The 17,155-nt window shown below is 44.2% G+C and overlaps 1 protein-coding gene across 6 annotated transcripts in view; it reads left to right on the top strand.

Annotated features, from left to right (window-relative positions):
• Positions 1-17,155, top strand: part of IKZF2 (IKAROS family zinc finger 2) — a 124,791-nt gene that overhangs the window by 52,886 nt on the left and 54,750 nt on the right. For 4 of the 6 annotated variants that reach the window (XM_075430345.1, XM_009945325.2, XM_075430344.1 and 1 more), the window contains exon 4: positions 14,067-14,333. In XM_075430345.1, coding sequence (XP_075286460.1) covers positions 14,067-14,333 — 267 coding nt within the window. The remainder of the gene's footprint in view (positions 1-14,066; positions 14,334-17,155) is intronic. The other 2 variants (XM_009945318.2, XM_075430342.1) reach the window with 1 other exon arrangement.

The following is a 17,155-nucleotide window of genomic DNA, read 5'->3' as shown; positions in this document are numbered from 1 at the left end:
CCTCATTAGTCTGTGCAGATATGAGTTATGCAAAAGCACATGTCTGTGCCAGGAGTCTGCATCCCAGTATTGCTCTGTGTGTGTCTACCTCTGCAGAAACCCTGTTTGCAGGAGCTTGCGGTGCGGAGTCCTTTATTTCCCAGCCAAGTTCTCACACGAGGATATGGATGATTTTCCGTGTGCCTCTTGAAAATGTGCTTGTCCCCACTTTTTTATTTTGCTGATATAAATATGTCTAATGCATTGTGACAGTGCTGTGTTTTACAGAGAAGGCTGTGCTGCTGTCAAGACCAAAGAGTCTAGGTTGGTCATGGTATACATAGGCATCAAGCCTTCAGAAAATATGATTGTCCTCAGCTGGAATGTCTGACAGTCCCGGGAATCACATCTGAATCACAAAAAAAACTTGAGTCTCCAATTCATATGTTGTCATAATCCAGTAGACACGGTGTGTATTCCCGGTAAAGGCTCGTTTGTGTTCCTTTCTAATACAGTTTGCACTCAAAACAGTGTTTGTCCTTTGATAAGAGGGATAAGTGTTTCTGTTAGGGCAGTTCCAGTCTGGGCTTCTGCTGGAGCTCTGTAGCATTGCTTTCCCAGGTTGATGATGGCGGAGTGGACTTTTGCTTTCTCCATCCCTTCAGAAGCCATCCGTGCTGCTTCCTCAGTGCTTTGATATTCTGCCAGCCAAGGGAGGGAAGAGTCACTTATAAATATTTCTGGTAATACAGTAAGTACTCTCACATGTTTTGCTCAATCATTTTCCGTATCCAGAAATCTATCCGACCAGAATCGGTTCACTCTCTTTTATTAGCAGAAATAGATCCACAACAATTAAAATTGATTAAAAAAAAAAAAAAAAAAAAAAGAAAAAAAAAAGAAAAAAAGAGAAGCAGCAGCTGCAGCAAGCACAACATCATATTGACTGACTGTGTATATTCACACTGGCTTCCAGTCCATGGATAATTGCCCCTCAGAGATTGTGTGCTATGTACAGTACAGTGATGGAATTATGCACTTTAAAGAGCCGCAGTGAGGCTCTTAGGATGCAAAATTTTTTCCTTTTTTTTTTTTTTCTTCTTTTCATTGCAGCGAGTAATGATTTTTAAATGCATGTGACCCATCCTCAAAAATGAAGTAAGGCATGTCAGTGATGTTCTGTGTCTCTGGGTCTTTGGTTTTCTTGAACTGCCACACTGGAAGAAGTGGACGCATGAAGTGAAATTTGGGGCGTGGTCTTGGGATTGCCAACCCTTGTTAGTGAGGGCAAAGGCAAGTGGAACTCAGAGGTTACGCATTCTGTTTGGCAGCAGGTACCTCAGTGGGGATTACCACGAGGAAAGGGGGCTTGAAAGAGACTTGGAGGTACAAATCTGTATAAAACCAGGCTTTGTTAGTTTGGCTGGTCATAGATCACCTTACTTGAACACTAAGAACCAGGGGTGACGATTTCTCTGACCCCTTTGTTAGAGCCAGTTGAACGGTTTTGATTTGCAATTTCACACAAAAAAAATAAAATATTGCCTACAAATTTCAGCCTAAATTGTTTTTGGCAAAGTGATAAGCACGTAAAAAACAGGGCCTCATCGTGGGAAGTGTCAAGCAATCTTAATTTTAGGCAGAGATACCAGCTCCTCCTAGAGGAAAAGAGCCAGTACGTAAATAGCTCCCAACAGATCCTTTACCCAAGGAGACAAAAGGGTGACGTGCAGAAGTTGCTGCTGATGCCAAATTTAAGCTTTCCAATGGGAATCTGTCATGTACATAAAGTCTGAGTTTGTCTGTAAGATATGAATTGATGTTCAGGCAGGAGTGTTTTTTGATACTCTCTGATATTTTGGAGGTACTCTCCAGATACGTTGGAGCTCTTCGGGGAACATCTCCAAAGGTACTCTCATAGAAAAGGAGGTATCTTTTGAAACACAGCAATCAGGAATGAAGTTGCAGGGCTGCTGTAATAAGTGCCTCTGTGGCTGGCACTTATTCTTTGACCGTGTGTGGGTTTTTTTATGGATTCTTATCTTTTGTTGACGTCTTTAATGAATGTTTGGTAACAGCGAGTGGGGCTGCATCCCGTTCCACCAGCCTGGACAAGCAGGCTGTTGTGTTAAAGGGGGGGTCTCCCAAAGACAACGTGTTACCCACAAAGGGGCTTTCGAACTGGGACAGACTGTAGCAGCTACGAGGTCCCCACAGCTGCCCTGCTCAAGGAAGAATGAAGGTGGGCCTGGGAGTGCTCCTAGGGCTAGGTTTGTATGTAGAAGGCAGAGAAGCCAGCCCTCTTCTCCTCCCATCCTACCTTCCTCATGGCCCTGTGCCCCAGGAGGAGCGGTGTCCCCGCTCTTCCCGTGTAACCTGGGCTGCAGAAGCTAGAACAAGGCAAACAAGGACCTACCTTGATGCTGCCCAGCCTCAGCCCCTTAATAAAACAAAGGAGACACACTGCTTTACAGCTAACCGAAGACAAACAAATGAAAAAGTTCTGCCATCCATCAGAGAGGCTGTGTGCATGGCTGTACATGGTGGTTGAACGTGTGGTTTCCACAGAGTAGCTGAGTTTATGGGACATGTTCGGGAGAGGGCTGCATGTATCTTCTGAGGAAGTATCAGCTGCTTCAATCTGTGAATCTGCTATGTCTCCATCTTCCTGACTCTTCTGGAATAATACCGTAAAGGTGCTCAAAGCTGCTTGCAGTGTCTTTTGGCTTGTTCGGTGGTGCTGCATCATATGACCTCCTCAGCAGTCTGAAATATTTCGACATGGGGCTTGGTCCTGCAATCCCATGGTCTTTCTTGTTTGAGCAGTTGATGGGGATATATGTTCAACGCTCCTGGATACTGCAGTGACAGTGTGATGGGTGCTTTTGGTGTTGAAGGGGTTGTTAAGAGAAAGTGCGTGTGTGTATGTCCTCTATTTTTATCATTAATCTAACTTGATGAAACATTGCTTACCTTTTAGATATGTAAATTTTTAGGCACCTAATTATCTGTTTTACTTGCCAGTTCCCTCCAGCCCCTTTCTTCCCTGATGCTACCACCCTCCTTCCTTCTCGTTCCCTTAAATATGTGTAGTTGATGAACAGCAAATCTTCTTACAGAATTCTGTAGGAATATTTACTGTAGGGTTTTGCTTTTGTTTGCTTTTCTGGTGACTTGGAGATGGCATGGTGAGAAAAGAAACATGTGAGCTAAACCTGTTGGTTTGAACATTGTGTCAGAAAATATCCATAAATTGCAAGTTACTACACAGATGTATAGATTTAATGAGACTGTGTAATGCCATTTATTTATGCTAAAGAATCTGACACATACGGTACTGAAAAAAGTTAATACTCTAAGAGTTATTTCATATTTTTCTATTGCCATCTGTTACTGCCTACATAATAATGATACAGGTGAAAGCCTAGCACTGCTTTAAAAAAATCAGAATGAGTAGTGATTTAAGTACCTTACTGCTTTAATAGCTGGTGTGTTTCAAGTTGTGGGAAGGAGGCAACAGAGATACCCTCCCCCCATTTTTATTGTATTAAATTTTGAGTTTAAACAGATACAGATTCATGAAGTGACTTCTGAAAGTGGAAAAATACTGTAAACCATTCTGTCCTTTAAGTTTGGAAAAGTGAAAGCACTAAGCCAGATTCTGCCATCCTTATACCATCAGTGTCTGGTTCTGGGAGCAGCCACGTGCATCTTTGGATGTAGGTGAATTTTGTCCTCTTAAGTCCTGGCTTAATGTGCTGAGTTCAATACTGCTGGGGTCTCTGAACTGTGAGTGTGTCTCTCTAGATCCCAGACCCCCATATCCTGATCCCCGTTGGCCATCTGAAACCAGTTAAAAAAAAAGGGGGGGTGGGAAATACACTTTTTCAGCTGTCTCAAGTAAAAATAGGTGTCTCAATGCAGCACTGTGCTGACAGAACTCGGCATTTATGAAGGCTCTTAAAGTTTTCCTTCAACTTTATGCAGTCATACTGTGGTTAGGCAAAACTGCTTTCCCTATTTTCTTTTAATCATGGTAGTGTCTAACACAGCAATGACTGTGGCACGCATGGTGAGAAGTGCCTACGCTCAGACATTTGCAGTGATCCAGGGCTGAAAATGGTCCTGTACCTGGGGATCTGCCCATTGCTTTGCGTCAGGCACCTGCCTCCAAGGGTGCAGACAAGGTTTTGACTCAAATAAATAAACAAAATGGGTTTTGTTGTTAATCTCCTTTTTACAATGTAGTGACAAAGACAGAAAATATTTTTGTGACGGGTGCTTATCGTATAATTTTCCATTGGTTGGTGAGTCAGGGGAGGTGCCTTCTTTAGAGGAGGAAGACATGACTAGGTCAGGTTTCATTCAGGTGACTTAAGAGTTTATATAATTAAAAATAAATATGTCTTTTCCTGAAAGCTGTGAATGGTCCAAAGGTGTAACTTTGTAATGAAAGCCTTTCACTTATTTTGAAGAATATTTCTAGTGGTAAAAATGCCAGAAAATCAAGCAAAATACCTGGTCCAGCATTCCACTGGCTTCAAACAACTTTGTCGGGTGTATTTTCAAATATAGTGCAGATCTCTAATGGAAAGTTTCTTATAAATGAAATAGTCGTTACTGTTATAATTACTACTCTTTGCATATGTTAGAAAGCATTTTAGAAAGTCATGCACTTTTTAAGAAGCAGAAATGATAATGAGTGAGCAATGAGGTTTTGATCACTTTAAATGGATGTTATAAATCACTTTATTTTTGTTTATAAGAGATGATCCATATATAGCTGTAGTCTGTCAGCATTTTCGATTGGAAACTTCTAGTTTTGGGTACCATATAGAGCTCTCAGCAGACTCTTAGAAAATCCACTTAGAGGTGAATGTTGTGTCATTGCTCAATGTGTATATGTTTCTTCTGCTCCCTTGTTAGAATGTGAACTGATTTTTAAACCATGCACGCCTTTTTATTTTTATGTTTTGAGAGGCAGCGTATTTCACAGCAGGACTTAGCCTGATTTTATTTTTCCTCCTCTCTCTGCTTTCCAGTGTGCATCAGAAATAACTCGACTGAAGTAAAAAAATCTGTGGTAGGAGAGGAGACTGACAGTATTTAATGTACATTTTGTAGACAGTAAGAGATTAGCTTTAGATCGGCAAGGGAAAGGCCACCCACATCACCGAGCCCTGCCTCCTGCAGCTCACGGTGACTGTGAAATAGAAGTTTACAATGAAAAGGGGCCCTGGAGAACACCTGCTATGCACTATAGTCCGTCCCCCCAACATCACCTGCCTGTCTGTAACAAGTGTAAAGTTATTAAGACAAAGGCAGAAAGTCTTAGTGATTATGGTATGCAGCAGGAGAGCAGAGGACCACAAGGGCTGACCAGGTGTTGCATAAAGGCAGAAAGTTTGCTAGATGACATTTGCCCAGAAAAGTATGTTTTATGCAACAGAAAAAGGAGAGGAGAGAGAAGAACCCCCGTCCCTCTCACCCCATCAAAACAGCCTAAAAAGCAGCAGACCGAACAAACAGGTATCCAACAATTATTCCTCATTTGACTTTAGGGAAAAAAATCTGTGAGTCCAAGCTTAATGACTGGATTAGCCTGAGGATCAGGAGAGGGGACAGCAGCTAGGAGCCGAGTACCGCTGTGTTCACTTGTCTTTTGCAGGGGCCGGCTTCTGAAGTGGCAAATGGATAGAGGGGCATGTGAGTGAGGAAGCTTTTACTTGGACCTGTACAGAATAGGCAGAAACCTTGTATTACGTTAATCATGATACTTGTTGCACCATAGTTACTTTCTAAGTACTTTCTAAGTATAGACAAAAAAGGAGGGGGAGGATGGGTCATCAGAAGTACTTTTCCTACCCTGGGATATGAATACAAGACTATAGCTTGTGTAAGTATGAGTTGCATAGATGCATTTGTGGGTGGAATTTGGCCTGAGGTGCTTCTGGAGAGGAATCTTGCGACACTGAGCAGTCATATATATATTCGGTTAGGAGCTCTTACCTTTGTCAGATGGAGGTATGCAGCATGGGTGACTTGTGGTGAGCAAACAGTCATGCCTAAAGGCTGGGCATCTGGAGGAAGTTCTGGTCTAGATACTGCCATCCTTACTTATACCAAAGTACTCTGTACTCAGCGTTTCAGGCTTTGGCAGCAGGGCTCTCACTGAATGCAACTCAAAAATCATTGAAACCATCAAAAATTTGTCCTGTGATAGAAAAGAAATTTCAGGCCTTAATGCTGCACTTGCTGGGATGCTGTATGCTTAAATTGGAGTCCTTCCAACTCTAGCTGTGCTCTTTTCAGTTTAATATTTGTACAAGCTTGTATAACAATTTGAGCATAAAAGTTATTCCACAGGTTTAACTGCTGTGGTCCTCATTCCTTGTGTCTGGCCATGGACAGCTGGGTTGGGAGAAGCTGCCTGGTGTTTTAAAACCATTGCTAGCGAAAACATACATTGACATCCAGGGTGCTGCTCCACATCAGCCAAAGCTGGTTCTTGTGATGATATAGTATGCCTGGTCAGGGGCCTGCTCCAGCTGAAAATGGTCGATTTTTCTCAGGAAGGTTAGTTGTTAACTAGATTGGTTTAGCACCCAGTTCCATGAGCGCTGGTGCCAGTATAAAAGATGGAAGCGGTGGGGAACGAGAAGGTGGCAGCCACGGTATGTGTCAGCTAAAACCTGATTGAAGCTTGGCTTAGCTATGCAATCACATCCTAATTTAAACTAAACTTGGGTGTAACAGACCTGTTAGTCTACACTTACTGCACACACCACCTCCAGAAGATATGAAATAAGTTTTCTGTTGCATTTAGTGAGAGTTTAAATTGACTTCAGAGGTAGCAGGCTTAAACTGAGATTCTGCAATGTGAAAACTAAAAATTCCGAAGGATGCCTAAATAAGCTGATCATTTCTCACTGAATTTCTGGCATATTAACCACCTCCATGTGGGCTTGAAGAATCCCATTTGCAGCATGCAGAAAAGGACTCTGTCCAAGCTTCTAAATATTTCCTTTCCCTTCTCCTTTTTATTAGTGATGCAATATTTGGTTTGATTTAACTGTTATGAATGGACATAACCCTGCTGAGCTCACTATGACAACATGGTGTCACCATCTAAGATTTGCACTTGCTCAGTGGCCAAAAGCTAAATCTTTGGCAGCTTGCAGTAAACAAATTTGACACCCAGCATCGGGGATGTCCATGTGTAATCTAAGAGGCCCTGCTTCGGCTTTTGTCACTTGACTCGAGAAAGGAGTTGGGTAATTCCCCTTTCTTTGCAGGTGATGTTCACCCTCATTTGTTCCATCCAGATACAGCTTCACTCTCTCTAAGCCTCCAGAAAGCCTCAATCTACTGTGAAAGCAGAACTGGCTCCCTTGAAATACACTTTTCTAACCCCCAACTGAAACATTTTCCATTACGGTGTTGTTAGGGCAGCGTTGCCCACAGGTATCGTTTAAGAGATACTTTCCTTTCTCCTGGAGATCGCGGTTATCTACCCCCAAGCAGCAGATGTGCTGCCAGTGCCTTGAGCAGACCTGACTCTCCTTGTTCCTCAGCATCACACCTACACAGCCTTGGAGTGATACCTGCTTTGCACCGCCACAGCGCGAGGAGAAGGGGAGGCCTGTTCGTTTTTCAGGAACTGAATATAATTTCCAGCTAATTTGTTTTTTAATGTCAACCTGTTTGCCAAGTGCTTTCCGGCTATGAGGCAACAACAGACCAGATTCCTTGCCCGGTTCTGCTGCTGCTGGGCCGGCGTTCACACCCTTTGTATGTGTGCCTTTTTGAAAATGGAAGATTTGTGAGTGCTCCCTTGTTTACACTTTTAATAGCTCACAGTTAAGCCAAAATGAGCTTAAAAATTCTTGTTAATGAAGAGTCAAATTCTACCAGCAACAAAAAACTCAATGATGAAGTTTTCTTTTCACTGAGACCCCTTTTTGCTGTTCCAGGAGGAAAGTATGTTTAAACATGCATTAAAGTCTCACTATGTTTCTGGAGTGGTGTAAACACCCTCTTTAAGGACCCTTTTTGCTACCAGGGTGCTCTTAGACTGAACAAGAGTCAAGGCTCATTGTTTCCAGCTTTTTGGCATTCGTTACCTTGAATTTTCAAAATCCATCGCGATGGAAGAGTTCTCCCTCCTCCCTTCTGCCCCAGATTTTCAAGTGACAAAACACTTGTCAGTTTGCCATCCCAGCTCTTAAAATTAGATATAATCCACTCACCATTACTAAGTGCTTTTAATAGTGTAGAAACACTCCACATCTGAGTGTTGCGGTGTGTGAGAACTAGGTACCCAGGTTCAAAACGTGCAAGAAGCTGGGTCATTTTCTATTTGTCTTTAACTGCCAATTAGCAATGTCATTAATCCACTGCCTAGGAGAAGTTCATGATTAAAATAGACGGTGTCACTGACCATTGACAAGACGATATGCAGAAGGTTGTGCTGTAGCTGCTTGTCACTATGCTGAGGTAGCTGGAGCTCAGTCTCATTTTCCAGAGAGAAGTAACGAGGTCTTAATTTCTTTGCATTCTGGGGTAAAGACAGACACATCATCCAGGCTTTGAATATTGCATTATGTTGTGTTCTGGACAGGGAATCTGCAGCAGACTCTGGGAGAGCTAACGCACCACCTGCCCCCCTCTGTCAGACCTGTTTGGTTAGAGAACACCTGTACGTGTTCGCTGCGAAAGTCCTTCACTGTGTTCACCCACAGAGCCACCCCAAGGCTCTTCGGGGGTGGCAGATTTGATTTTTGCCTCCTCAAGGATGAGTATCTGAAGCTGGGCCAAAGCTTGGGTTCCTGCTGGCGAGAGAGGAGGGATGGGGGAGGAGGCGCGGGAGGGCTTGAGGGGTCAGGCTTGCTTTTTCTGCTGCTCCGGGGGCAGCAGGAAGAGGCTGGTGGTGCGTGGCTGCTGCCAGGAAAAGCTAACCTCTAGCTGGAGACCACAAACCCTTGATGACAGTGGCCAGCCTGGTTTTCCAAGGCCACAGATAAAATAAGCAATGACCTAGGACAGCAGACAGCGGAGGAGACGGAGGGGCACAGTCCTGCTGCTTGCTCCCTGTTGTGCTGGACAGAAGGATTTTTATTCTGTAGTGGGAACTGCACTCTAGCTTGCTTGCTTAAGTAGAAGATGACTAGTGCTTTAATTTACATCCCACCTGGGAATCAAATCTCTCAGCAAGACAGGTGGGTTTTTTTTTTTTTCCCCCAGATCTCACTTTTGAGGCAAACAAATTTCCATGACAGAGGACGAAATACTAGGAATATTTTTCTTAGGTGGATCTTCCAACTTCTGGTTTGTAGCTACACTAATTTGTGGGTGAAGGAAATATTTTGGTACTGAAAACTTGCCAAAATGCTGTTTAACAGGGAATTGCAGTTTAATTAGCACTTATGAGACATTAACAATAATTATATTCAATTTGGCCACTCAGGAAAAAGTGTGATTCAGGATCAGCTGGTAGGTGCTCTGAAAAAAAGAAAAAAAAAAAAAGAAAAAAAAAATCAGAAAAGAAAAAGAAAGAAACATTGCTATGTGTTTTGCTGTGTGGTCTAGTGAAGATGTGCCATTAGCTTCATGTTCATAGGTAGAAGCTTTTGTGGCTGCTAGACTACTTTTTTCTTCCCAGGAGGTGTTGTGCTGGACTGGGAAAAAGTGGAAGGAACTTCTATTAACTGGAGGGAAATGGTTTGACTTCAAGTTCACAATTTTGCAGTGAGCTGGGTTACGGTTTATCCCTGCTATCTCTTTTGCTGTGTTTTTTAGGAAAAGTGCCAAAAACTGTAAAATTTTTCTCCTTTTACTTATTTATGCTTTGCTTTGCCAGGGAATGAGAAAGCCTGGCACTTTTAGCAAGTGTGTGCACAAGAAAGGCAAGGGAACCCAGGGTGAAATTTGTCGTGGAGACTTGTGTACGATGCAGGATAGCCATAAACATCCCTCGAATGTTTCTTTTTTGCAGCAGCAGCAGAGTTCATTGTGCTTTCTCAGTTTGTTGCTGTAGGTGAGAACAAAGACAGTGCCACAAAATTACTGTAGTTTCAAAGACTGGCTGAGAACAGAGAAAACAAACTATATGCAATTTAAGTGCCTGTTTGTATGCAGGCTACCACACAAGCCTAATATATACACCAGTATGATGTAAGGCGGCAGAGATGACCTGATTAGCAAAGCCCTCGCAGGGAGCTGAGGAGTTCCCTGCTGCACCAGCGCTCCCCTCCTTGGAGACCTGTGGCTGGTCCCTGCTGAAGGAAACCTTTCCGCAGCAACAAGAGCTAGCGGAGGGTTTCTGAAAATGGCAACGGCGGTGCTCTGTATGTGTGTGAAGGTGAGGGAAGTAGAAAGAGTAATTAGCCTGCACAACTTTGCAGAATAGCTGGCACATTATGAAAGATGCAACGTGAATTACTTGGGCTTTGTGAGCTACGTTTGCAAAAGTTGGGTAGTGCGGTGTGTTTGGAGAGGTTGCATTTCATCAAACGGCTCGCTCGGTTTTGTTGTGCTGTTTATCCTGTTGGATGAAAGCCATCATTCAGCAGAAGGGAATGCTAGGGAAGGACAAAGTAAGTGATCTTCCAGTGTGTAAGCTCTTGCAGCCTTGCTTTCATACGTGCTGAGCCAGGCAGAGGTCCACAGACTTGAATGGGAACTCGTGGTGCTCAGCACTTGTTACAGTCAAGTGTTTATTATTCCATGTCAGAGAAACTGAGAGAAAAATTGATATATGTAAGAAGACACGTAAGATACAAGGCTTTCTATCTCTTGTGAGTACATATAAATATACACAATTGGTATGAGGTTTTTTGGTTATTTTGTGCATTATTGTGTGTGGAGAGTGCACAGGCTTGTGGCAGAAGCCCAGGGTTTTTTAGGTGAGGAGTGCAGGGCACACTATTTCTGGCTCTACCCTAGCTACTTGTGTGGCCAAATGTATTAAACCCTGCTTCGGAAGACAGCAAACAGTTTATTTGGGCTTCATTCTCAGACTTGCTGAATACCCTAAAAGGCTGCTATTATCAGAGGGAACTACCATTTCTTAGCTCTGAAAGTCGGCTGTCCATAAATCAACACGTGCTTTCCACAGGGAGGTAGGACTAGAACCTCGGCTTTCTGCCTGCCAGCCTGTGGAGCTGGCAGAGCTCCCACTCTTCCAGCCCGTCCACCAAGGGTGCATCCCCTGGTCACGAGGCTTGCGGTGGCTGTGCCACCCACTCTACCAAGCATTGCATGGCTTCCCGTTGCTTCTCTTGTTCACCCCATGCAAACAGCCTCCTGTTGACCTCTTTCTGCCTTTCTTCCTCCCCTTGTTGAGGTGGTGGCAGAAGCAGCTATTAAGAGAACTGTATCTTGTCCTTGGGGGGTGATTCACAACTACATAAAGTTTAGGGTGTCGTTTTCACGGCCAGTGAGAGGTTGCTTTCATCCACGTATTTTCCGTGCGTGCTGTGGGTATCAGGGTTAGCACTGTGGAGCAGAGAGCCCTCCCCGGGGGACCATGCTTTCCCACCGCGCTGGGTGTAGGTGGGGATGGCCATCCTGCACCCAGGCCAGCATGGCCACGCTACCCCCGGCAACGGCTGGGCCAGGTCACAGTCAAGCTCTCAGTCTGTACCCTTGTTTCTTTTTTTTTTAAACGATAAATGCATCTCTGCAGCAACAAAAATATCAATTCCCTTCTGTAATTGAAGTGCTCAAAAATTTCATAGTTACGGACCGCTTTGACAGTGCCTGTGCTGATACTAGTCTGCTGTGATCTGATCTGGCTGTGTCCTTGCTCTGGATGTGCTTTGCCGTAACAGTACTCTCATTCCTTAGCTCCTGTTAGTGCCTTGATGAATACTGGAAGATGTGTTTCAACAATTTTATGATTAAAAAGCAACATCTTACTGTTGTTTGGTCTCTGGTGATTTTGCCCTGCTCATTATGCTTTACTTAAGAGTAACAGCAGTGATTTAGAGCTGCAACATCAACATCAGTCTCTGAACCTTGTGTTTTCTTTAACCGTATGTTCTGGGGAAGGAAGGGAAAGGCAGCTGAAGGAGGAAGTCGAAGTATAGTAGGGTTCATTCTGACATTTCCAGGCCGGCTGTTTGAATCTGTGATGCCTCACAGCAATCAGACACATTTACTCCTAACTCTCTCATTGGGTCCGCAGACAGGGTCCCCTGGGGCATGCCTGGCCAGGGTTTGGAAACGCTGGCCGGGCCCAGGGTATGTGGTTGCACTCTGGGTCCACTGCTGTCACCAGCACTCATGCTAATGGCCTTAGTACAGAGGTCAAAGACTGCTTAGATATGAAGGCTGAATCACCTCCTTTATAAACCCCTCAGCAGGATCAAGGCTTAGGGAAGCAGGCACGTGGGCTTGCCTTCTGGCTGACAGCGTGGATGGAGTGTGACTTTGGGACAGACCTTTCAACAGTTTCAGCCAGCCACTGAGGCAATGAAATGGGGTTGTCTGGTGATTAAAACAGCCTTGTACTGACACCCCTACATGAAAAAGCCCGGTGCATTCATTTTCTTTAAATATTTGCTGATCGCACAAGCTCTTGCTAGTTAGAGGAGGTTTGTTCTGTGAACCAAGGATCACAGACATCAGTGGTGAGCCCATCAGTCTAACCAGGCACGTATGAAAGATCTTCAACTGTTCCTATTTCCCTTGCAAATATAAATAAGCCAGCAGTATAGGTCTCGCTTCTGACATGTCTGCATTGGCAGTATCCCACTTATGTGAATCAGAAGATGGTAGCAAAAAAACACTGGAGGCTTGTATGGAAGTTGGTGTCTACTCCGTCAGGGAACCTGCCCATGCAGGCAGGGTGATTTGGAGATCAGGCACAGCCCACGAGCCTAGCTTTGCTAGGTCCCTATGTTTTGAACAATTCTGTCTGCGAAGGGTGCTTATTTCCACAAGCTGTGGCGGTGCAGTGTCCCATCTTTGGAAACCCGATGTCTGGGTGCACTAGGCAGGAGAGACCTCGCTGAGGGTGCACTCAAGTTCATCAGTGACATAGGCAGCGAGATCAAGTGCACCCTCAGCAAGTTTGCAGATGACACCAAGGTCAACATTTGCAGTCAACATGGCAGAAGGACGGGATGCCATCCAGAGGGACCTGGACAAGCTTGAGAACTGGGCCTGTGTGAACCTCATGAGGTTCAGTAAGGTCAAGTGCAAAGTCCTGTAAGAAGGACATGGAGCTGTTGGAGTGGGTCCAGAGGAGGCCACAAAGATGATCCAAGGGCTGGAGCACCTCTCCTGTGAGGAAAGGCTGAGAGAGTGGGGACTGTTCAGCCTGGAGAAGAGAAGGCTGCAGGGAGACCTTACAGCAGCCTTCCAGTACCTGAAGGGACCTGTAAGAAAGATGGGGAAAATACTTTCAGCACGGCTCGTTGTGATAGGACAAGGAGCAATGGCTTTAAACTAAGGGAGGGTAGATTAGACTGGCTACAAGGAAGAAATTTTTTAGAATGAGGATGATGAAACACTGGAACAGATTGCCCAGAGAGGCAGTGGAGGCCCCATCCCTGGAAACATTCAAGGCCAGGTTGACGGGGCTCTGAGCAACCTGGTCTGGTTGAAGATGTCCCTGCTCACTGCAGGGGGGTTGAGCTAGATGACCTCTAAAGGTCCCTTCCAACCCAAAGATCTGTGATTCTGTGACCCTGGGGAAGCAGCTCTGGCTGTGTCCTTTGCTCCTGTGCCTCAGGCTCCTTGAAGGGAAGGGGGCTCCTGTGTTTCAAGCTGAGAAGCGGGAGGTCAGTTCTTAAGCCTGCTGCATCTTTGCGACTTCTGGTAGGTCTCTGGATCATGCTGTGCCTTATTTTCTAAGCTGTAAAATAGGGATAGAAATTAGGAATTTTTTTAAAAACAAACAAGGCCTTGAAGAAATAGGCAGTTGTAACTTGTGGTGTCATCACCACCATGAGGCCCTCATATTGGTTTGAGCTTCAAGGCTGTGCTTTAATATTGATAATAGTAGAAAATTATCATGATATTAGCAATTGGGGACTTAGAAATACACGTTTTTAATTATTTTTTATTTATTTTTATTTCAGCAAATTCAGTAAAGCTAGAAATGCAAAGTGATGAGGAATGTGACAGAAAGGCCCTGAGTCAGGAAGATGAGATCAGGGCTCATGATGAAGGAAGCAGCCTGGAAGAGCCCCTCACTGAGAGTAACGAGATGGCGGATAACAGAAAGATCCAGGAGCTATCAAGCGAGGGAGGAATCCGGCTTCCGAATGGTAAACTGAAATGTGACGTCTGTGGCATGGTTTGCATTGGGCCCAATGTGCTAATGGTACATAAAAGGAGCCACACTGGTAAGCAGCTGAAAGAAAATCTGATGACTGCCTGTGGCATCTGATGTTTATATTACCTGACAACTCTTCTCTCTTCCCTTTTCATTCATGGGGTAGCAGGAGGCTGGGGAGGGAAAAGATGGGATTCATTGGTTTGGTTCTTTTCCTACTCCCGAAATTCTGGTGATACTGTGTTTCTGGCAAGCACAGTGCTCCCTTGACGTTGATTTCTAGCCTTTGGTTCTTAAAAACAGCACAAAAGTCTGGAAATTGTATTTTTTACTGTTCTTGACCAGGGGCGAGATGGTGAGAGTCATTCTTTGGCACGGGCGTGTGTGTGTGTATGTTCATGTGTGTGCACGTATGCAAGGCTTTTGAGTCTTTAAGCTGGGTCTTAGATGGTCTTCTCTGGGAGTTGCTCACAGGTGGACAATGCCAGCAACTTCCTGGAGATCTAACACCTGCTTTGCAAGTGGCTGGGCATGATGCCGGTGGCCCAGCAAAGCCTGCAGGGGACACTCATTACCTAGCAATCCTGATGCCAGGGTGGGCTGGCTGCTCATCACACAACAGCTCCATCAGGGAAACCTCACCTGAACCGCTCTCAGGGGCTAGCGCTTCGTTCCCCCTCACTATCCAGATACCATTTTCGTGGCACTTTAAATGCTTGCACTTCACTGTAATCCTTTATTTTTATTACTGTTAGTAGTGCTATGGTTTGGAGACTAAACCAGCTTACTAGGCTTATGATTTGAGAATTCAAAAGGCGGACAAAATCTTTGTAATATGCTGATTGAGCAGGTCTTTGGGGCCTGAAAGATGAGGCTGCAAGTTCAAAACAGAGAATTTCAGGGGAGTTTTGGCTAATAGGACAAACTGAGGTTCTTGAGAGTCTGGTACTCCCTTGCCTCTGCTGCTCCTCAGGTGGGAGTGACGGTTACCTCCAACAGGATAGAAGTACAGATGGTGCAAAAAGACAACACTCTCCTGGCTTGCAGATGGCTGCCTGGCAAAGCCTTTGATTCAAAAAAACACTTCAGCTTGTGCTCAACTTTTATGAGATTTAAGCACATGTAAATCACCTACAATATATGCTTAAATTAAGATACACACTTAAATCTTATTAAGGTTAAGCACAGGTCTTTGTGTTGGAGCCTCAGTGGGTGTTGATTTTTCAAATTTTTTTGGACAAAATGAAAGATATTTGGTTTTTATCTTTCTCTAATTATTTAATGGAGTGAGAGACTCACACTGTGAGATATCTGCTAGTATATAAAAAGAAAAGTAGGGTTTTGAGGTAGCGGGGAGTAAGAAAGACTTTATGTAATCCCTTTGTAAACCTGGTTGTTTGCAGTCAAGTAGTGTGCTGTTGATGGGAAAGCAATCAATGGAATTTCTGTACAGAGGAATAGTAAATATATATTACATAGTTAATGCCCTGCATATACATTGATATTAACTTAACATAAACATAGAATGCAAAGTATTGCAGTATTGTTTATGATGCAGTGATGATTTTAGATGGCGGTTATGACAGGGGAAAAGCAATAGTGGAGAACTGAAATCCTGATTAACAATTTGACATGCTGTTACTAGGAAAGGGAAAGAGAGCAGAGAATGTAAGAGTCCCCAGCTTTCAGCCTCCCTGAAAGTTTTCACTGGTACTTGCATGTATCTGAGCATATGTATTGTAGGTGCATCAGAGTCCACATATTTGAACTTGAACAGCTAAATTAGACCTGCTAAATTTAGATTTAGGTACTGAATTAAATGGTCTGCATTTTTTGAGATACTGAATAGCTAGCACATCTTTTAAATACAGACAAAGCCGCCTTTTTCATGTTAAAGAAGGCATGCAAGTTCAAAGCAAACGGAACAAAATCTCATCTGCGTGCAGGCAAGACGCTGTATGCGTGTACATGGGTAGGAATTGCATAACTAGTAGCTTTTTCCTTTGGGCTACTGCCGGTTCCTTGCAGAGCTCCAACTCTCTTCCCATCTGAGCAGAGGAGCTGTGATGTATTGCTCTATACAGATGGTTTCAAGCATATAGAAATGGCTTTCCTTTTAATGCACAGCTCGGTGCTCTACTCTCAGTAAACCAGCTGGCAAATTTTGCGGGGGATTTCCCCCCCCTCCCCCCCCTTGTTTGTTTTTAATGCATGCTGCTACTTCACTGTTCACAACAGAAGGAGATGTTTGCTCGGATTTCCACATCCTTGATTTTAAGGAGTATTTTTAACATACTGGTATGTATCTTTTAAAGTGCAGTGTTTTAAAATATATTGCCACTTCCTCGGCAGCTGCGTGTGATGGGCTGGCCCCAGCTCTGGAATGAGCCCTGACCTGTGGGTAGTCTGGTTTTGCAGCCTGAGGGAGAACCATGGAGGGAAGGGAGGCTGTCCCTAGTGAGTGGAAATGGATGATATTCTCTATCAGCTAATGCAACTGGCATGTAAATCCTTACTTCTTAAAGCCAATTTAAGTATGTTTTGGGAGCTGAATCCTGCCTTACTCTCCTCTTTATCTGTACACAACCAAAGCATGGTCTGGCCAGTAGTTTGCATTGGCAAAAACTGAAGTCCTTTTCCCTTCCCAAAAAACCCAACAACACTCTCTCTAAATCACACGAAATGCGGTGTATAGCAGAAGCTGTAATTTGCCTGTATGCTGGGACGAGAGCATGGCTTTCCTTCCAGCGAGGACCCAGGCTTTGCGAGAAGCAAGCCTTTTGGCTGCATTATGTACGTGAAGGGGCAGTTTTCTCCAGTCATTATTCATCTGTTCCTGAGGAGCCATTGCCTTCCCCTGCCATGTTATGGTAGTTCAGTCAAACAGATATA

Source organism: Opisthocomus hoazin, chromosome 9 (assembly GCF_030867145.1).
Source record: "Opisthocomus hoazin isolate bOpiHoa1 chromosome 9, bOpiHoa1.hap1, whole genome shotgun sequence".
Classification (NCBI taxonomy): Eukaryota; Metazoa; Chordata; class Aves; order Opisthocomiformes; family Opisthocomidae; genus Opisthocomus; species Opisthocomus hoazin.
Note: the sequence above shows the minus strand (reverse complement) of the source record. Positions and strands in the feature narration are given on the sequence as shown.